This window comes from Taudactylus pleione, unplaced genomic scaffold (genome assembly GCF_031769625.1).
Source record: "Taudactylus pleione unplaced genomic scaffold, aTauple2 ptg000201l, whole genome shotgun sequence".
NCBI classification, from domain to species: domain Eukaryota; kingdom Metazoa; phylum Chordata; class Amphibia; order Anura; family Myobatrachidae; genus Taudactylus; species Taudactylus pleione.
In genome coordinates this window covers 15,487,194-15,509,742 of record NW_028284603.1, presented here as the reverse complement: position 1 = coordinate 15,509,742, position 22,549 = coordinate 15,487,194, and the positions used below count along the sequence as shown (strand labels likewise).

Genomic DNA, 22,549 nt, shown 5'->3' with positions numbered 1-22,549 from the left:
CTACAAGGGGGGTGAGGGACTACTACTACTGGGGACTACTACTACTGGGGACACTACAAGGGGGGGACTACTACTACTGGGGACACTACAAGGGGGAACTACTACTGGGGGCACTACAGGGGGGACACTACTACTACTGGGGGCACTACAAGGGGGGACTACTACTAATGGGGGCACTACAAAGGGGGGGACTACTACTACTGGGGGCACTACGACAGGGGGCTGCCCTAATCTTTATTTTTACCTTACATTAATCCCATATGGACCCGCCTCCTCCCTGGAACACTTGAGGGGGGGGGACGCCGTAGCACGCATATTCTTCGGACACCCTGGCTACACGCTACTCCTCTGCCAGGGCCGCCTGCATGCATTTGCCCCCCAGGCTAAAAGTTGCCAGCCAGCCCCTGCTTGCTAGAATTAATAGTGGCTACAGTGGAAATTTATAAGCACAACAGAGTCTGTTGAACAGACACAGCTGAGATGATACAATTGTCAGATGGGGGTTCAATATGAATTTTAAACATTTGCTTAATATAATCTAGAAGAGTAGGCCAACACTTTCTGAGCCTAGAATGTGTTTCTGTCAGGTATATAAAATTTATAGTGTATAAATAATACTCACACATTCTGATTATGAGGGGTATTCAATATGAAACGTTAACTTCACTGTCGAAGTTAACGTTTCATATCGGAGTTTTTGCCTGCGTTAAAGTATCGGGCGCGCTCCCGCTTATCCCCGTATTCAATATAAAATTAACGAAAAACTCCGAAGATGGATTTGCGTAAAGTGACGAATCTTTCCTTAAAAAAATTGTATGACCCCCCTAAAGTTGTAAAAACATGGGGGATCACTATGGGTACCCCCATTTTAGCCTTTAATTGAAAGTCGGGGATTTAAATAGCCGCAGCAGGTGTTTTTTTCCCGACATTGAAGAAGTGATGCAGAAGAGCACTTAGGTTATTTTTTTCGTTGTTTTAAGTGGTCCCATCAAATTTGGGGTACATGAAAATGGGTACTAGCATATTTTGATGTCCCTAAAGTAAGTTTTTAAAAATTCTGCATTTGTGCACCTGCCGCTATAATTCTATTCTTCAAAACACCTGCCGCATACTTGCAGAAGAGCCCTGAACCTATTTCCCTATTCTTAAACAATTTTTTCCCATTTTTTTTTTTTCACCCCAATTTTTAAATTAATTTTTTGGGGTGTCCCTATATTTTTTTAAAAAACTTTTTTTGACACAGTTCTTTTTTAAATGTCATTCCCAGGGGTGCAGGCTATTTTTTTTAAGCCTGCACCCCTAAACCCCAATTCTGCACTTTTTTTCGACACCTATTCAATGGTGAAAAGTTATCCCCGTTTTTTATCAAAGACTTTTCAAAACTGCGATAAGTCTTTGAAATTGAATACGGGGTAAAAGTCAAACCTGCGATAATGACGTCATACCTCCGATATTAATGCAAAAACTATGTTTTCGCTCCCATATTGAATATCCCTGTATGTGTAAAGGCTAGCTCTACATAGGTGCAAGGGGATAACGTACACTTTTTAAATTGTACAAAGCAGCGCCTAATCAATAGACTGATCAGTTTGAACTGGAGTGTGTCGGAACTTGGATTATGCCACAGATTCGCCATAGGCCATAAAAAAAACTTTTCTAGCACACACTGGTCTGTATCTAAGCAGTTTATTGCATTATCTGAGTGTGCTAGAAACACCAGAGCAGAGAGCGACACCCTAGACAGGAAAGAGAAACTGAACAGGTTGTGACAGGTGCAGGGTGCTAGAATGAACACTAAAAGCTGTGCTGTTGGACATCTTAACGGGAACATGTGAGTGGGGCTGGATAAAGTTTAATTAACGTAAATTTATGTTAAGAATGAGTGTGTTATGATTATTGGCTTCTGTTATAAGAGAGAAGAGGTAAATGGTCTTATGGTGTAATATGAAAATGTTTTTTTTAGATGAGATCAAGGGCAGTAATTTTGGGGTTAATGAGCATGAATGGAATTGTTGATGATGTGATGGTAATTAAACATGTCCATGAGGTTGCTCATTTTCTCGTATTGTGGTCACTGGGATTCTCTCTGTATTTCAAAGCACAGGGAAGGGAGATGCTATAAGTATATTAGCCTAGGGCAGCCACAACCCTTAATCCGACCCTGTTTCTTAAGCTATTGCTCTAACTCTCTTCTTCCTTCCCTTTCCCTCCAAGTGCAAGGAAGGAAGGAAGAGAAAGATAAATGGGAGATAGAGAAGGGAAAAAGAGGGTGGGAGAGATAGGAGGAAGAAGGGGAGATAGATGGGAGGAAGTCAGGGAAAGAGATGGGAGGAAAAGGATGAGGGACATGGTAGGAATAGGGGTAGAGAGATGGTAGAAAGAGGGGGCGAAAGCTAGAGATGGGAGGAAGAGGAGGAGAAAGCAAAAGGCAGGAGGAAGAGGAGGATAGCTAGAGATGAGAAGAAGGGGAGAAAGATGGGTGGAAGACAGGTGAGAGAGAAAGGGGAGAAAGATGGGGAGACCATGTAAGGAAGAGGCGGAGACGGGAGAGAGATGGGAGGAAAAAATGGATAAGAGGGAAAGAGATGGGAGAAAGGAGATACAGTAGGTAGAAGAGAAGGGAGACAGATGGGATGAACAGGGAGAGAAAGACAAGGTAAGAAGAGGGAAAAAGAGATGGGAGGAAGAGGGGAAGGTAAACATTTTAGAGATGAGCAGTTCTGTTTTACTTGGTTGTGTTTGGATACAGCTCTCACGTGATTTAGAAAGTCAATAAGATTAATCCGAACTTGGAGAAAAGAACCAAGTGAAAACCGAACATATCAATATACTCATGGCTTCACAGTACCATATACATTCTATATGACCAAATCTACATGTGGATACCTGAACAACACACCCATATATGCTTCATAAAGCTCTCATTCTAAAACCATAAGCATTATTGTGGGCTTGGGGCCTGTTTCAGCAAGGATCGAAACTGCGATTACACAAGCAATAGGCCGATTGTTGCGTTCTGCACATGCATCGCAGTGCGAGAACATTTCACTGCTATTGGGATTGCGATTGCAGTAACTACGCAGACCCATCACGGAGTGATTGACAGGAAGTACCATTTGGGGGTGGTGATGGGGGGGTGGTCGGCGAAATGCAGGTGTGCCAGAGCGTTTGAACGCCATTACAGGGGCATGCGTAAATTATCCACTGCCATGCCATATGCAGCTTGTGTACTCACTGCGTGCGACGAGGTTAGCAATTCCTGAGTAAGGTCAGAGCTTGTGCAAGTGTGTGCGGCTGCGATGGTACTCGATGTTACCGATGGTTTTGCAGTCTTGCTAAGTATTACGAATGTGTGTAAGGTAAGGTGGGCGTCCTTATGTTGTGCTGCGACGGCATAGCGATCGCAGTGAATTAGCATATCTTCGCAGTGACACTGCATGTGCGTAATCACTATTGCAATCGCAGTTGCGATCCATACTGAATCAGGCCCTTGGTCCATTCCTTTGGTGCTATAGCAGTCTCCAATAAATAGACTTTCCATTAGATTTTGGAACATGGCTGCAGGGATGAATTCAGCTACAATAGCATTAGTGAGGTCAGGCACTGATGGCTTGCAGCTGCCATTTCAATTAATCTTAAAAGTGTTCCATTGGACTGAGATCAAGTCTCTTCCACACCAAACTCATTTAACTATTTTTTGATGGACCTAATTTTGTGCAAGGGGGCATTGTCATACTGAAACAAGAAAGCACCTTCCCCAGTTGCCACAAATTTGGAAGCACAGAAATCTCTAGAATATCACTGTAAGTTATAGCATTATACTTTCCCTTCAGTGGAACACAGGTGGCCAGACCATGAAAAACAGCCACAGATCATTATTCCACTACAACAAACATTACAGGTAGCAGTACTCATTCGGGTTTGATGGATTCTCCTGTCATCTGCCAAGCCCAGGCCACATCTATAATACCTGGACCAAGCCCTGGAACTTTTAATTGGACACTACATGGGAAACACTACTTACTACATACCTACCATCACAGATAATGCAAGTCCACCAAAATCAAGGGATCCAATATTGCTCTATGACTCTACTCTGCTAAGGAACCCTCTAGCTTTTGGACTTCACGGTGGTAAATATATGGCTTAAATGATTTGCAACTCCTAATGTAACTAATGTGATATTCCAAAAATTGCTGGTTATTTGCAGGCGGCTATAATAGGAAAAGGTTACTTTGCACTAGTGCATTTTACTGGACAATTGAACAAACGCTAATTGCCAGCTGCTGTACAGTGTTTTTATATATATTTATTTTTCAGTTTATTTATGTTTATATTGAAAACTTGGCTACATATTGGTTTATGCATGATATTATTGTATATTGATTTTAGGTGTTTTTTTTCATGAAATAATATTCATAATCCAGTCTATCTTTTTACAGTAATTAATAAGAGAGAGCACAGTTTTTTTCTTTATATATATTTTCCTATTATTCCTTCAACCACAAAAAAAACAATAGGATTGGGAGGATTTAAGAGAGTGTCAGGTGACTACAAACAGCAGCACTGGAAGAGTCTCAAGGGGTATGGTCCTCAGAGTAAAAGTGAACCCAAAAACTTTATACTTAGTTCAGTGTATATATATACAAAATATCATACAAACTCGGCATGCACTTGTTTTTCAAACTGCAACTCCTTTGAATACAGGGAATGTTGGTTCCAAAATACTGCAACAATTTGTCAAGCTGACTACCACTTCACGGTCATTCCCATCTGGCCAGTCCCTACACTGATTCTCAGATAAATGATCTTGGTCTGCCATCTTGGGCTCAAGCTTGCATACATTTTAAACACGAATATGGGTCCTGGCTTAAAGAGACAAAATATAGACAAAAAAAAGTTTGCCTAACATTTGAAAAACGGTGCCCTAGCAAGTGTGACCGCAAAATTTAAATAAATGACAGGCTTAATCCACAGCACTCAACCATCTGGGGTGCCCTTGGTATGTGACCGCACCATCTACATAAAAAATATCATACAAACTCGGCACTCACTTGTTTTTTATTTACATTTATCTGAGAATCAGTGTAGGGATTGGCCAGGTGGGAATGACCGTGAAGTGGTGGTCAGCTTGACAAATTGTTGCAGTATTTTGGAACCAACATTCCCTGTATTCAAAGGAGTTGCAGTTTGAAAAACAAGTGAGTGCCGAGTTTGTATGATATTTTTTATGTAGATGGTGTGTATATATGTATATAAGGCCACTAATGAAGTCTTATTTACGCCTGTGTGACCAAGGATGAAACGCTTTGGGGCTATGTTTCAATTCGATGACCGTCCGTGTATTGTTATGAAGACAGCATTGGATATTGCTTGACCTCATTTACTCCATGACAGAAGAGATCTAAGATAATCTGTTTTTTATTGTTTCCATATGTCTCCATTTATAAAAAAAATTACTTGTGTGGATATACTATACAAGAGTTTCCCAATCTCCACCATTACAGTCCAGGTTTTAAGGATAGACATGTTTAAGTCCAGATGGTTAAATCAAATTGACTGAGGCACTAATTAAGTCGCCTTGTGCTCAAGCATGTATAGCCTTAAAACCCGTAGTGTAATGGTGGAGTTTGGGAAACTCTGTACAATACTATGGGCCGAATTCAATTAGCCCAGTTAATTTACAGAGGATGAAAAAGGGTGGTAGCCTAGGGCTATTCAAGTCCAGCCCTTTTCACCCGAGACCCTTTTTAACACCTGTTAAATTAACATGTTAACATGCGTTAACACATAAAATCCATTATAAGTTCACAGGCTTATGCGTTAACAGTGTCTCTTCACCTGTTAACATGATACTCATGATGGATTTCTTTTCGAACAGAGCTACAGCATTCCTCTGTGGAAAGAGGAGAACCTTCCAGATGGACAACCATCTCTGCAGCAATCCACCAATCAGGCCTGTATGGTAGAGTGGCCAGACGGAAGCCACTCCTCAGTAAAAAGCACATGGCAGCCTGCCTGGAGTTTGCCAAAATACACATGAAGAAACTCATGACCATGAGAAACAAAATGATCTGGTCTGATGAGACAAAGATTGAACTCTTTGGCGTCAATGTCAGGCGTTATGTTTGGAGGAAACCAGGCACCGCTCATCACCAGGCCAATACCATCCCTACAGTGAAGCATGGTGGTGACAGAATCATGTTGTGGGGATGTTTTTCAGCGGCAGGAGCTGGGAGACTAGTCAGGATAGAGGGAAAGATAAATGCAGCAATGTACAGAGACATCCTTGATGAAAACCTGCTCCAGAGTGCTCTTGACCTCAGACTAGGGTGACGGTTCATTTTTCAGCAGGACAATGACCCTAAGCACACAGCCAAGACATCAAAGGAGTGGCTTCAGGACAACTCTGTGAATGTCCTTGAGTGGCCCAGCCAGAGCCCAGACTTGAATCCGATTGAACATCTCTGGAGAGATCTGAAAATGGCTGTGCACCGACGCTTCCCATCCAACCTGATGGAGCTTGAGAGGTGCTGCAAAGAGGAATGGGCGAAACTGACCAAAGATAGGTGTGCTAAGCTTGTGGCATCATATTCAAAAAGACTTGAGGCTGTAATCGCTGCCAAAGGTGCATCAACAAAGTATTGAGTAACTTATGTACATGTGATTTCTTAGGTTTTTTAGGTTTTTTTTTTTTTTAATTAAATTTGCAAAAATCTCAAAAAAACTTTTTACATGTTATCATTATGGGGTATTGTGTGTAGAAATTTGAGGACAAAAATGTATTTATTCCATATTGGAATAAGGCTGTAACATTACAAAATGTGGAAAAAGTGAAGCGCTGTGAATACTTTCCGGATGCACTGTACTCATCTCGTGCTGGCGCTGCAGAAATCATCCGGAAAATGGTGCATGTTAAAAACACTTTCAAAGAGATTTGCGCATGCTCAGTATAGAAGTCACCAAGAACGTGGCGCATTTCCAGAGTCTACAGTGTTGCCAGAGTGGGGAGGAGGGGGGGATGTTGCATGGAGACTGCACATGGGCCCCCTTCTCTCAAACTGCACCGGCAACAGTACCAATCCTACTGCAACCATTGAACAAGAGACAATAGACCTTATTCAGAGTCGGTCGCGAGCGCCAATGCACTTGTAACCGACTCGATGGTTAGGCCTGCGCACGCGCAGCGGCCACACTGCGCGTGCGCAAGCCCCAGAGCGACAGAGAAACTCTGTCGCTCCGGAGCTAGCTACCAAAGGGGCGGCTGTCGATGTTGATCGACAGCTGCCCCCCGTTTGGTAGGCGGGCCGGGGGGGGGTGTTTTCCAAAACGGACGCCTACCGTTTTGTTGGCGGCCGCACTGACATCATCAGTGATGTCAGTGGGGAGCTTCCTGCTCCATCAGAGCAGAAAGCTCCCTGGGGCTTACAAGTGCCCAGACCCAACCTTAGGGTCTGGTCGTAAGCCCCGATGGTCGGTCGTTAAGCTGTGGGTGGTAACCCACAGCTTAACGATCGACAAGGAGGTGGCCGTTCAGGATGCAAGCGGCCACCCTGATTCAGTGCGACCGCTTGCAACTAACGACTGCCTCTGAATGAGGTCCTGTATCCTTAACGCAGACGATGAGATCTGCAAATACTACAAACTATTATTCCAACCTAATGTTCCTTTGGGAAACAGACAATACATCCACACAGTACACTGCTAGAAGGCAGCTGTGTCCCTCACCCTACATTTTACTAAAGTGAAGTGTTCTGGGCGAGATGCCAAATATCACCAACTAAGGTGTTTCGGCAGAATCTACTTCTGCAACAGGGGATGTTGCAAAGACAGAAATCTAAAACAATAACTGTTGTACGTAACTCTTCAATGCTCGAATATGTTTTAACTTTCTTTTACACAAAATACTATTCATCGGTTATGTTAGATTAGTCTCATAGTCTCCTGCAACTATGTGATCTAGTTTGTGATGTTTCAAGTACCACATTAAAACATCACTTGAAACATATGAAATGTCTCCCTACCAGCAACGATACTGGAAACATTTATTATTTCTGATGTACGGATATTTGGTTTAATTCCCTAACATATACTAGAAAAAAAAAGAATGAGTTTTTATGGGTCATGGCAATTTCACACTTTTTTATAAATTGCCCCCCTGCATAATTCACAGACACTCAACTTTGCTTTTCTAAATTACTAATAACTACCCGTGCATGGGGTTTATGCAGCTACTTATATATTTAGGAAACAAGGTGACAAAAAAAACCCTACCTTTTAAGATGCGAAAAGATAATTGTTGCGGTATATGAGAAATACACGTTTCTTGTGGAATCTCATTATTAACCAGCAAGACTTATTGCTGGTTAATAATGAGATAGATAGATAGATAGATAGATAGATAGATAGATAGATAGATAATGCAATAAATAATAATTTATTGCATTACATGTTCATTTAGGGTAACTGAACCTGAATACTGAAATGTGCAGATCTGCAAAAATACCCGACACTGACATTTGTCTAACATGTAGAATCAAATCCTGCATTCTTGAAAATAGAGCAAAGTCCTGAGAGGTTAAATATTAAGTTAACTGAATTAATAAACCATGTGAACAAGTATGCCATTTAATGCTGCAAATGACCGGTATATATATAATAAATATGTTAACAACTGTGCAGGATTACATAAAAGTGTCCAGTCATTAATCAATTAGCATTACTGAACATCACCACGATATCATATGTCCACACTCCAATGAAATCAGATCCTTTCAACAAAACTACACAGACTGTAGTAAATTAAATGGACAGTTGGTCTCTGGATTGTACTGAATTTTGTTTCCGACATCTTTGTATTTTAAGTGTCCACCATAGAATTCATAAAAGTGTTTATTTTTTTAATATATTTTTTAGTGGTTTAAAAAATAAAATGTCTCTGCAGAAATTCTTACAAAATATGGTTCTAAGACTTGCAAGCAATAGATCTAATTATTCATGCAACTGGCACATAAAATTGTTCCACATACCTGTGCATAAAACTTTTAAAGATTTCTAGAATAAAAAGGAGCATTTATTTGTGTATATTTAGCCATAAACAGGCTGATATTTGTTTTAAATAGCACATTACAGAATTCAAACACAACAGATTTAGATAATGGTAGCTCATAGAATCACCTTACTGTAAACATCTAATTAGATTGTTTTGAAGGTTATAAAATGTTTCTATTGCAAGTTACTAATTTGAGTTTAAAATAAAATAATTCCACAAATGTACACACAAATACAAAATATTAAGAAATATGTAATTTTTTTTCTATATCATTTGAAGTAGTAATTCAAAATACTAAATTGTAAAACCACTAAAATACAAGTTAGTATAATAACTTACACTAAATATCAAGAATTATGTTTGCGACACTTCTCTATTAATTAAAAAGCAATGTTTTAGTAGCTACTCCAAAAATGATGGATTACTGAGATTAAATAGTCAACACTGCCTTACCTGGTACATTCCAACACCAATGTGTTTGGGTTCAATTTTCACAAGCTCAGCTAATGGATCTTGTACACGTCTTGCTATGGAAACTAAAGAAAAACAATAGGCAAACAAACGTGGTTTTATGCAAAAGTTGGTACCATATAATTACAGCAGTTTGTGATTTCCTAGTTCATATTACTTTATGTCATTTCACTGAAGGAGTTCATTTAAAGCAGACAAATATTTGGGAATTACCCCCTTTTGTCTAAAAAATTGTATAGAAAAATGTAAGGTCACTTTATAAATATGTTTAAAAAAAATCCCACATACCTGAAGCAATTTATATCTTCATTGGTGTATTATATTTAGCACACTAAATACAGCTGTTGTAAATGTAGAATACTATGTAAAAATATGTACGCTTTCTAGAGTAAAAATTGTTTTTAAATCTCGATATTTTAAACATAACAACCAGTACAATTTGAAAACAATAAATAAATCAAACAAATATCATCAATTGTTGATAAAATGCTCTCAGCATGCCACTAAACATTACTAAAATGTTAAACAACTTCAACCAAAACAAAATAAAAGTTTTTGGTGGCAACTGCACTTCCTCATCCGGTGGTTACCACAACACCTCTAAGGTCTAAGCAGGCTATATTTGTATCTAGGCCACTATTCCATAAGAGGTATTGCAAAGCCCATTGGACCATAAATTCAGGTGTTTAACATATCTCATATAATTATATCCAAAACGAAGTATCTCATTTTGGGTGGAATGCCCATACACGTACAGAATGATACACAAACCATTTCATGGTGTACTAAATGGGGCATTTTCCCCTTCTGCGGGCTAAACCTAAGCTCCCAGACTGCAAGTTTTTTTTCCCAGCAAGCATGTTGGGAGCAATGGCAATTACGTGGCACAGATACCCCAAAATATATTTTTTACCTAAAGATTTAAAGCATGGATATGGCATTTTGCAGATTCAACACATTGATAAGACATCATGCAGATAATTTTTTTCACCCTAGGAAATTAGCTCACAGTGAATGTATTTTATTTCTTACAAGCAAATTTTTGAAAGGTTAAGTTTAGGCTGTTTGATGAAGCAGGGGCTTACATGGAAGTTTTGGATAGGCTGAAGAGTGGATTAGTCTGCATGGGAGTAAATTTAGGAGTAGACTTGCTGAGGTGTTGGGTGTGTACATGGGGGAAGGAACCGTGCAAGCAACTTGTACTTTTTTTTTTTTTTTTTACCAGACTAGGTAATATTTGTTTACATTAAACACTTCACTTTTGAATTACACTTTCTAATAGAATAAGTTCTGTACAGGAACAACACTGCAGTGTTCATATGAAATTCAATTGCAAATACTTGCACAATTGCTCAAATATTTAAAAAGGCTTTAAAAAAATAAATAATAATTATAAACCCAACTTGTATCCTCATAAAAACACTAAACAACGATTAACACTCTTAAAACTAAATGAGATTCAGAGATAATTAACAGCTTCCCAATAGCCCATACAAAATGATCTGACCATATATAAAACTTTAGTTTATGCATTTGGATATTTCAGCAGCTTCACAATTAATAACCCAAACAATTTGCAATAAACTGTATACATTTCAAAAACAATTGGATATACAAAAATGAGGGCACAATTAACTTGACATTGTGTCCCACCAATCCTTCAATGACCTTGCATATTATGTTCAAATTCAATAAACAACAGCGGCATTACAATATGGTAAAAACTTTGAGACAAACATACCCCCCTCTTTCTGACCCAAATCACCCTGGCTCTGTTTAATTGATTTGCAGAATAGCAAGGACAAATTCTTAATCTGGCACCGAAAATTAGTTTCTACATTCAAAATAATCGCTTCACTCTGTATATCTTGTCATTGTACCATCAGAACTGACAAACGCATATGTATAGCTCACCCAATATAGAGTACCTATCACCAACATACAATGGATGTAGCCTATCAATTCACAAAGACCTGGTGACATTAACGCATGAGCAACAGATTACCTAAAAGGAGTGGTCTTTTGGAAGTGACCATGCATGTAGCTACAGTTAGTTGTTTCTTGGTGGATTGTGGGCACAGCTTATTTTGTCCAGATTTTGCTTTTCAAAATGTTGGGAGGGATGATCTAGTAGACTGACCTATACTCTGTTCATCAACTCACTAGCAGCTACTTTATAGCTCGCTGATGTCACTAGCACCTGACTGAAAATGATGTGCCCTTTTCTCAGTTATGTCACTTGCGCCTAAGTGAATTGAAGGGCCACTTTCCCAGAGATGTCACCAACAACTAAATAAACTGACGGGTTGCTTTCTCAGTGGTGTCAGTCAGTAGCACCTAAGATAATAGAAGGGATCCTTTATAATGATATCACTAGCTCCTAATTTAATTTACAGGTCTCCTTCTCAGTGAACTCACTATCTTGGGTTACTTTCTAAAGAATATTGGTGACAGATATGCTGTTACCAAGGATAGTTAAGACTTGAGGAATAGGTGTTATATTTAAAACATTGAAACCTTTTAAATATTTGATGGTTTATGTCAATCAAAACAAAGTATTATACCAACAATTCCCTAATTTACACATCATTTTACAATCAAAACACTACAAGGAATTTAAAATCATATTTCCTTTGGAATCTTTCCCTTACAATTTGCAAAGCTTGAACATCTCAGGGATAGTACTTAACACAAAAGAAGTTCAGGCTGTGTGAAGGGCTTTGGGCTTAGTAAACAAGTGAAGACCGTTCTACATAAATATTACAAAATAACTGTTGTTTCTCTTCCAAAGTAATTCTGCTCAGAGAGCTAGGAATCCATTACATCATGCTGCCATTTCTTAGGAGGGACATGCTTTACATTTCTCTGGGGGGGTTATCATTCTAGTCTCCTCTGTAATACAGGCCACATGCTGCATTTTCTCCAGTGACCTTCTGCAAATGGACTAATATCTCCCCTTGATAAACCTAAGACAGTCTAAATTGATTGGATCAATACATTATATGTTAGTAAATGTGTTTAAAATGTTATGATTTATAGAATGTGTATGGCTGTAACTCTACTTACAGATAGTAGCGTATCTAGGGGTCTAGTTGCCCTGGCAAAGTGAAGGATGTCACATGCTATACTTCTGGGCCACAACATGGAAGTTCAGTTACAGAGCCTAGAGTCTGTAGCTCGGAAAAAAAAGGCATGGGTGGGGTATTTGCAGAGAGTCTTCCCTGCCTCAGGAAGGGGCCCTTCAGGGGTTGAAATCTGTGGGTGGCTGAACGTAGCCCCCCCCTCCCACAAGAAAGGCACCCACCAAGAGTGCCAGGGTGGCCAATTGGTAGTTACGACCCTGCTTAGAGCAACTAGTGACATCCAAATTGGGCAATTATATGTGTGACTTAACTTGTACTCAATCGTGCATAACTTATGTGTCAGATACTATTTGCATGGTGCAGCTGGAAATACTGCTGCTCTATTCTTAACTGTGCTTTTTGCCCTCTATCAGATCCCCTTAACATTAGCCAACTCCAGGTTGGTCTGCATGATAGCATACTAGTGAGGGTTATATATTGTGAGGGGTAAGTGTTCTAACGTAGCTGTGGTTATTTCCGCAATCTTGTTTAAAGCACAATTACCATAAAAGAGGTTATGAGCTAGTTTTTCTTCTTCTTACATCTGTTCGCATAACTTAGGTATGCAATGTATTGTCATTTTAATGCTAACAAAGGCATCAGAGGAACATAAAAATGTGTGAACAAGCCCTTTAAGCGATTGTAGGAATGTAACATTGCTTATAAAATATCAGGGACTGAAGAACCATATTCCTAACTTCATTTGACATACTTCCTGTACATAGGCTGTTTTATAACAAATCCAATTTAAACAAATAAGAGTCTTGTCACGTATTGGAATCCATGATTAATAAAGTGTTCCATTAAATAAATCCCAGTGTGCAATATCTGTTCTAATCCAAAACTAAGAGCTTCGTAAAATATTTGGAAAAAATCAATAAATAAGCAAGTAACCAGGAACTTTTACACTTTCCTCCTATTGTATGAGCAACTCTTTAGTTTGAAGTGGTTTTAAATGTGGAGTCTACTGCCCTTCAGTCCTCAGTGTGTCAATGCATTGTAACTATGGGGGAACATATGGATTGTTATAAACTTTACCAGATGTAAGATGATGTTAGATTAAGTTATTTAGTGTGTGCTACATGATTTTAGATTACGTTAAATTAGCATGTTTGGAAGGAGCGCAGAGTAATGTGAGCAGTTCCAGCTCTTGCAATCTGGCTAAGCTCTTTAACCCTGTAACTGAACTGGAAAAAATCCTTGTCTTCTTATGAATCCAGGTAACCACCAATAGGAGATGTTGTCAGAGTGTAGTCTTCTATTCTGGCACAGGGAGAGATTTTTTTTCATCTTTAAAAGTTTCATAAAACACAGTGAACTGAAACATTCGCACACGTTCTTTGTTCGAGCATGATGAATTAAACAGATTGAGGGTCAGCGCCAGCCACAATACGCAAGCATAACTCTATAGCTAAACTCACCTGTGTTCCTGCTGCACAATATTTATTTTTCACAGTTTCTCTAAAATTATTGTCAACTCCACCCCATCCAAAAAAAAATAAAAACAATAACCTTGTTACATTGAACACTTACTCTGACATTATTTCTAATTAAAAATCATAAAACGCAACTAATTTTAAAAATATGTTGCATCCATTTGAAAAATCATAGACTCATCCAGTTTACTGTTTGATATAAAAAACAAAGGGAAAACTTCTATGTTAAATTTTATGTTAAAGATTTCTTTGCTTAATACACAGGTTCTGTACAAATGTTTCTGCAGTGTATTAGAAGCATAATAATAACATTATGTATTGGTGTAATATTACAAATTTACATTATAGTCATCAAAATAATGAACAGCCATCAGTGAATCTTCTTTACGTTGGTATATCCGGAATAGATTTTTGCATGCACATCTTATGGTACATAATGAATAGTAGAAATACCAACCAGCAGGAAAGGACCATTGGATGGGATCAAAGCATGATACTAATCTAACGCATTTCAAAAACAATATAAATGACAATGTCACTAAAAAAAAAATAACTGTTTTGTGCTGTGTCAAATGGTACTACATAAGATCAGCTTGACAAAAATCTTCCCCCCAAAAAATGACAATATATTAAAAAAATAAAACAACAATACACCAGAAAAGTAATTATGTGAAGAAGTAGGGAGGCTTCAAAAGATTGTATGCAAACATGAAACCAGGCATATCTGAAAATTGTGGAGTTTGTTTGTTTTTTGGCAGAATTAATAAAAATGTTCTCGTATAATAAAGTAATAATGATTGTTATTCATTTATAAATAATCAAATATACTCTTTTAAACAATTCTAAAAATTAAAACTGACATTTTAAACATAAATTGTTTTTTTTTCCTTTTCCTCAACTAACAATTTTATTGAATTGGTAAACAAAAAAACAAATTTTAAAGGCTTGTAAACTTATTAAAATTAGCACATAGCACACCCAAATAATTGTCCTAAAAAAAGCACTTTTAACTGTAGAAATGTAATTTCAGATGTCAATAAAACATATGTTAAGAAACTATTCTCAAAGTCTTTGTTAAATATAATTGGTCAACAGCTGTTTCGAAGTACATTTCCAAACTGACTTTCATATTTGTGAGTTATTTATGATTTTTTTGTTAAAGAAAAAATATTTCAAAATAGACTCTTTTATAACTTTTTACATTAGATATATTTAATGTATTAATTTTTTAATCTGCCATTTTGGAGAGTGCACAGAGAGTGAACTGCACCCAGCAAAACAATGGACATTTTTCAATTTGTAAGTGGAACTTGGTCTCAGAGGCATCTGAACAAGTCACATGAACATTGTAACAAAACGCGTTACTTGATGCTTACTTCTCACATTGCCGCAGATTAAAATGACTTGTGAACTAAAACTAAATGCTGCTGTATACAAATTGACAGTGTTACTACTTGATCCTACTTTTGATTCCGGTCTTAACACTACTGTGTTTGCAGGACCGGTGATCTTACACTAACTGTTGCTGTATGCATGTGGACATTGGAACAACTCTGGCTCCAACCTCAATATGTCTGAGGGATCCGTGGGACCTGTCACACCTTCTTACACTGAATCCCCGTCCTGAGAGATGGTTGTAAGTGCCTTGGTGATAATACTGTCCATTTGGGGATGTTTGTTTTTATTGGGATAATAGTTTCTACAAACTCCTGCATTTGTCCTAATAGGAAATTTCACCAGGAACAGCAATTGGACCTCCTGGAATTACCCCAATTGAGATCATTTGAACTGGTAACATTTTTCTGAAGGTACATATACAGTTACTTTTCTGGGTCTTCAGATAATGAAACAATACACCAATATAGTCTTGTGGATTATATTGGTGATATTGTTTCATTATCGGAATTATTTTGGGGTGTAAGGTGACACTACTACACCAAGGGGTCTTATTGGCAGGTTAAGGAGAGTGCAGTTATTAGATCTACATTGTTGTTATTTGTGTATACTTTTCTGGGTCTTGTTAGACACTGCTAAGACTGGTATAATACAGCAATTGGTATATTCACTATGGTATAGTGGCTGCTATTATGGTGTTAATTTAATACTGTGTTAAATTGTTATGTTTATTTTTTTTATTTATATATGTTTTAATTGAAAAATTTTTTTAATTATAAGCTATCTGCATTTTTCACTTTGTAAGTTGAAACTTGTCACGACAATTTTCATATACCAGTCTGATCGAAGCCTTATATCACTGCCCTGTGCTGTTGTCTCATACAGTTATAGTTCTTTTCTTCTTAAATCATGCTCGTACATAGGTAAGAAGAACCTGGATGAGGTTAAGTAAACTGCCACTCTCAGCAGTTTAATGGTCTGATTGGCTAGTTTATGTTATATTCTGTCCATTCATTTCCTGCTTGTTTACATGTCCAGTTTTAACCTACTGTACACGCAGTAGGTTCATTAACTCTATACAGGAGCACCCAAAACATGGACAATGCCAGTAACAAATTTATGGAATAGGAATTGCAATAAAAATAAAGGATGGTGACAGCTATGCCTGACATGATTTACTTAGCAGAAAGCTCCACTATGCATTAATACAGGAATGCTACTATTTCAGTATTTGGTCAGAGGGGAATTTCTGCAGTTCTCATTGTTGGTGTAACAAACAGTGATAGTGGCAGCCTCTAGACAGGTCTTAAGACAAAAACCTGCCTTTTCACTAAATATACAACACAAAGCTATTTAAATGTACTTTATCTCTAACGCACAATAGGATAAACCCTCCAAAGACGCTATTTTCTGGAAAACTGTTTCCTGCACTTCTGTTACTAACAAGACATTTAAAGTATTTGTAAAATGACGTTGAGACTTAAGAACCGACAAACAGCATCAGACTTCATCTACTGTATGTAATCCAAGGTACTGTATCTTACTATAATGTTTATGTTATTCTCCAATGTGGTAAGAGAAAGTGAGACAATATATATACCCCCCTCTACATCTTCAACCTCATCTCCACTCACACTCTCTTTTGCATGATCCGCTAGTCCAACGACAGCCTCCTCTCCAACACCCTGATCACTTCCTCTAACTCCCGCCTGCAGTGCTTCTCCCACAATCTGACTTTCGCCAAGCCTCCCAGGGTTTACACGTGACCTGAAAACTCACCTTTTCACTGAAGCCTGCCACACCTCCTCCTAAATCTCCAAATTGTGCACCCACATGCCCTCTCTGTGTCCCCTTATTACCCTTTTAGAATGTAAGCTCTTGAAAGCAGGGATATCTCTTCTCAAGTCTTGTTATGTAATAATGCATTTTTTTCTGTCTGCATTGTTAACTGTATACCCAAATAATCCTATACACTCAACACTACGGAATTTATGGCTCCTTACAAATAAATTATAAAAGAAAACATTACAAAGAATGATGATAAAGCTGCTCAGCACATAATAGACATATACACAATTTAATGAGGGCTTAATGAGGCACCACACACTATTAAACATATAACACAAAAGCAAGATGTATACAAACATGTTCTATTAGTATGTAATATCTGGATTTATATATATATATATATATATATATATATATTTGTAATACCCAGAATTTTAGTCCGAGAAGGTGGCTTGAGTGACAAATAAAATTGTATAACGTGATTTTTCTTATGCAAAAATGTGTCCAGCCATGTAAATGTGATCACACAACTTATATGGTAGAGTCAATCGCTATTTTTAGTTCCTTTACGTCATAATTTCAGGTGCTGAATTGCTGTGAACCCAACATACACATTTCTAAAATAAAAAAAACAGCCCTCCTCTTCCCAATTTCATACACACCTATAAACCCTCAACACATCTCCAGCCATACTCCCTCCTTGTCTTGCCATTGCCCTTAGTTGTTCTAAACTAGCTACAGGCCACCGAGGTAAGTTGCAGAGTAGCATTCCCCTCCACAGCCCCCCCCCCCACAACTCTACTGTACAGAACAGCATGGGGGTCACATAAGACAAGAATCCTGCAAACATACCACAAACCACAATCTGGTATGTCCCCCGTACGGGCCCTGTTACATCCCTGGTTGGAATATTAATCTAAAAATAAATGTATTAAAGTGTTTTATGTGTATGTGGTTAGCTTCCAAAGTCAAATACTTTGAGATTTATGTTAGCCGGTCTTATGACACTCTTTGCAAAGAGAATATCCCATTTGTCATTCGATCCATTACATGGACATGCTCAGATGGTAGAAGCTATTTATTTTGAGGCTTTGGAGAATTATGGGTCTAAAAGAGATTGTCCATCCCAGTGCCTAAACCCAACTTGACCCAGATACATATGTGAAGCAGACAACCCCCAAGAAAAAGCCTTATGAATTGGAGAAGCACCTCCTCTAATGGTGGTAAATGTTTTCCCGATGTCTGTCTCTATTACTCAAGCACCACAAAAGTTGCTTCTTTAAAATTGTGGCTGCTGCAACTACGGGGAAGCCCCCCTGGCTTTTCCTATCCCATACCAGATATAGCATTACTGTAATGGCAGTCAGTCTCTTCAATGCTTACTTCACTTTGAGACAATATTGAGTATTTCCACATCAATCGTGTGCTTGATTTTCACAGTAGTCTTTTAAAGCTGTTTGATTGCTGCTGGATGTGTTAGACAATGGTAACTCTGTGTGCCGCCAGAGAAGCACCGCTCAGAAACGCCCCCTGCAGTTTAAATCCTAACTTCGTGCCCTTGCAGCGCTGGGCTCTTCCGGATGGCTCTGCCGTACCAATGGAGACGAGGCGGCGTGGCATTATTGGTGTGCCTTGGCAATATTAACATCTTGTACGGTGTGCTGCGAGTTGAAAATCACTGCTCTGCTAGAACTATCACAGCGGTGGCTCGACCTCCGAATGGCGAGTCCCTTCGAATATCTGTAAATCTGACACTGTGTTTACTCACTTCCCAGTACACAGTGCCGAAGTAAAGCAGACTGATTTTGCTGTCTACAGATGTTTCCACATTCTCTCATCCTCAAATCGTGCCAAGTAGGCTGGCTTGGTGCGCATCGGACTTTGCAACTAAGACTCACCATGTGACTTGCCACCGACTTTTTCATATAATATGCGTATGTCGCTAATGCGATAAATGGATGGGTAACCTGGACACCAGCGCTGGCATTGTATGGAACTTAAAATCTTCTGTCCCTACGAGTATGTCTTTGGTGTGTGGGCGAAAACCGACACACTCAGAGAAAATCCACACACAGGTTGAACAAAATATAGAAATATGGCCCTGGTCGTAACCAGTTGCAGATCCTACCCTGTTTCGGTGAGGGGGGCTGCCCATACTGAAGTTTGGCGTTCCAACTGTTCCGGCACCTGGCAGATGTTGGGACCAGCACATCAGCACAAATACCAACCTTCTAGAGACTGCATTGGCTGCAGCTCCCAGAAGCCAGGTAGGGCTGACGGAAAGGCAGGGGAGTGGTTGCACATTGGAAGCGCTATCTGCTGATTGCAGTCTGGGCTGGCAGTCCCAGGGGTAGAAAAAGCCTCCTCCTGGGACTGTCCTGTGTGTGATTAGCAGATAGTGCTTCTAATGAGATTCCACTTCCAGTGAAGCCAGTGCTAGATCTCCAGCTCAATGGGGGCGGCAGATTCTACTAGTTAAAATCTGCCACTGATCATAACCAAACTCAAGACCCCAGCACTGTGAGGCATCACTACTGATTACCGTGCCTCAATAATACAGGCTTTTATTACCACCTACACCTCAATGGCCCAATCCCCAGCCAGTCGCTTACTTACTGAGCCCCTGGAACAGAACGTTATTTCTTCTAAATCAGCTGTAGACTCTGACAAAGTATAAGATGTAGAAGAACTATCAAATGCCACCATGCCCAAATACGCACCGATATGCTACTCAATGCATTCATGAGGAAGATAGAAAAGACAAATGTGGAAAGTCATAAGCAAGCAGGCAAGAGACATGGGAGGGCAGGCAAGATGAAGCAGGCCACATAAAAGTATAGACAGAAAAAGGATTCAGACAAGAGACTAGTGTAGGCAGCCATTAGTAAGGAGGCAAAAAACAAGTGTGATGAAGCAGCCAAGAGACAAGTATGGACAGCCATGAGGATGCAGGCAAGAAACAAGCATGGACAGGCATTAGGAAGCAGACAAGGGTGGGCAGGCATTAGAAAGCAAGCTAGAGATCAGGGTGGATAGGCATGAGGAAGCAAACAAGGGTGCACAGGCATTTGGAAGCAAGCAAGGGTGGACAGACATTAGTACGACAGACATTAGGAAGCAAGCAAGGGTGGACAGACATTAGGAAGCAAACAAGGGTGGACAGGCACAAAAAAGCAAGCAAGGGTGAATAGACATTAGGAAGCAAGGGTAGACAGGCATTAGGAAGCAAACAAGGGTGGACAGGCACAAAAAAGCAAGCAAGGGTGAATAGACATTAGGAAGCAAGGGTAGACAGGCATTAGGAAGCAAGCAAAGGTGGACAGGCAAGAGGAAGTAGGCAAGACACCAGGGGGTGAACAGGTATGACAAAGTAGGCAAAATACATGGGTGGACAGCCACATGGGTAAGACAACATACAATAAACAATTTGCAGAAAAAAAACAGAAAGACAAGGAGTATGTATGAAACAGCTGCAAATAAATTAGGTGTAATATGTTGCTGTTTGTGCGTATGGTAGGGGTCATTAGCGATAAGGAAATGTGAGGGGGGGCCTCAAAACAAAATGATTGGCCTTTAGCTACTGTAAGTCACTGATGCAAGGGAGCACTGCTTACAAACTGTCCAAGTGTTGTGTTCACTGGTTACATTTACAATTTTACTAAAAAGCCCAAGATAATAAATAAACGGAGCATGGCACAATAACTTACAACGTGGATCCTGGTTACATATTAAATCAAGCAAATGCTTAGATTAGATTTGCAATATCTTCCCTCCGTATTCATATAATTTACAGTACTGGAAGTGACAAGCGGTTCTATGTAAGATACACTGAAATTTAAGAATCTGATACTGATTTGCAGAGAAAGTGAATAAGATCTTAGCTGAATCCAAACTCCAGGTGAACAAAAAAAAAAAGAATAAAACATTCTTCTAAGCTCAACATTGTGATTTAATCCCTGGAGTCTATTAATGTAGAGACATGTATAGTTCCCTATTGCTGGTGATAGAACACTAGGTCTATGAAATTGTACGTCTGCTCAATGAAAGTGCATATAAGGCTACATGACCCTGAAATGTTTAAATGTAGGCGCTCCATAACCACAGAATAAGAGACTGTTTATTTTCCCTTAAATGGCAGCAACAAATTATTGACTAGAGAAAATATGTATTTTCTGCATGTTTACCTGAATATCATAGTTGCCAGGATTTTAATATAATTTACAAGGATCCTTTGTTGACAAGCATCTCTGTCCACAAATGTCACATACGTTGTACAGTGGCCATATGTTTATGCAGATAAAATAAAGTACTCTTATCTCTTTGGATTTTGACCTTACCATTCATTTTTAATACAGTATAATGATAACTGTAATTTGCGTGCAATATTACCTGCAGACGAAAGGTAAGAAAATACCCCAACATAAATATCTATCTGTGTTAACATATTTTTTATTGTTTAGGATCACTTTTAATACATATGTTTGTGAAGTATTTCAGAAAAAACAACAACTTTTTTTTCCAGTAGTCTTTTTAGTTATATGGTATTGGACTTTAGTATATTATTAAATATGACTTTTTTGTACCAATTCAATGTCAGTCTTAACTTTATACATACAGTATCACCTGGTAGGTACCAATCTCCTACTGTTATTTTACCAGTGTTGAGATTACTGAGAATATCTAGTGACAAAGTGGCATAATAGAACCTACTCAAGCTAACCCAATATTATCATTTATTTTATTTATTAGGCTCTATTAGTATTAGTTACAAGGTTTACTTATGCATGGCAATATTTTACATCTGCTGATTTTATGATCGGATGCTACTATTGAATATGTAATTTAATTGAATAATACAAGAAAAAATTACAATTCCAAAATGACAAAGATTGCAGCAAAGTTATGTTGCCTGTAAAAGAGCACGCAAAGCCAACTTTTGTCATTTATATTGAAGGCTGTGTATCATTTTGCTGAATAAAATAGATCCAGATGTGTCCTCATACACTAATGCTGCATTGGCGTCAAACAGTCTTACTCTGTGCGCCAGGTGTCATGCGATTCAGCTTGAACTGAGCATCCTTTTTCGCGTGAAAATGCATATTAGTTGCAATGCAATGGACAAACCCACTTTACGAGACTGCACTGATTAATTTGATATGTGTCACTTGTATATCTGTATGCAAGTTCTGTTCCGTGCTTCGTATACAGATTCAGACTTAGGCTGGCATCACATATGCACTCATTTGTTTTCTATCGTCTTGAGTATTTGTTTGGTTAATGTTTTA

At 38.8% G+C, this 22,549-nt stretch overlaps 1 protein-coding gene across 1 annotated transcript in view; it reads right to left on the bottom strand.

Moving 5' to 3' along the window:
* SRBD1 (S1 RNA binding domain 1) overlaps window positions 1–22,549 on the bottom strand; it is a 266,191-nt gene that overhangs the window by 90,808 nt on the left and 152,834 nt on the right. The window contains exon 17 of the mRNA XM_088477514.1: window positions 9,506–9,588. Coding sequence (XP_088333640.1) covers window positions 9,506–9,588 — 83 coding nt within the window. The remainder of the gene's footprint in view (window positions 1–9,505; window positions 9,589–22,549) is intronic.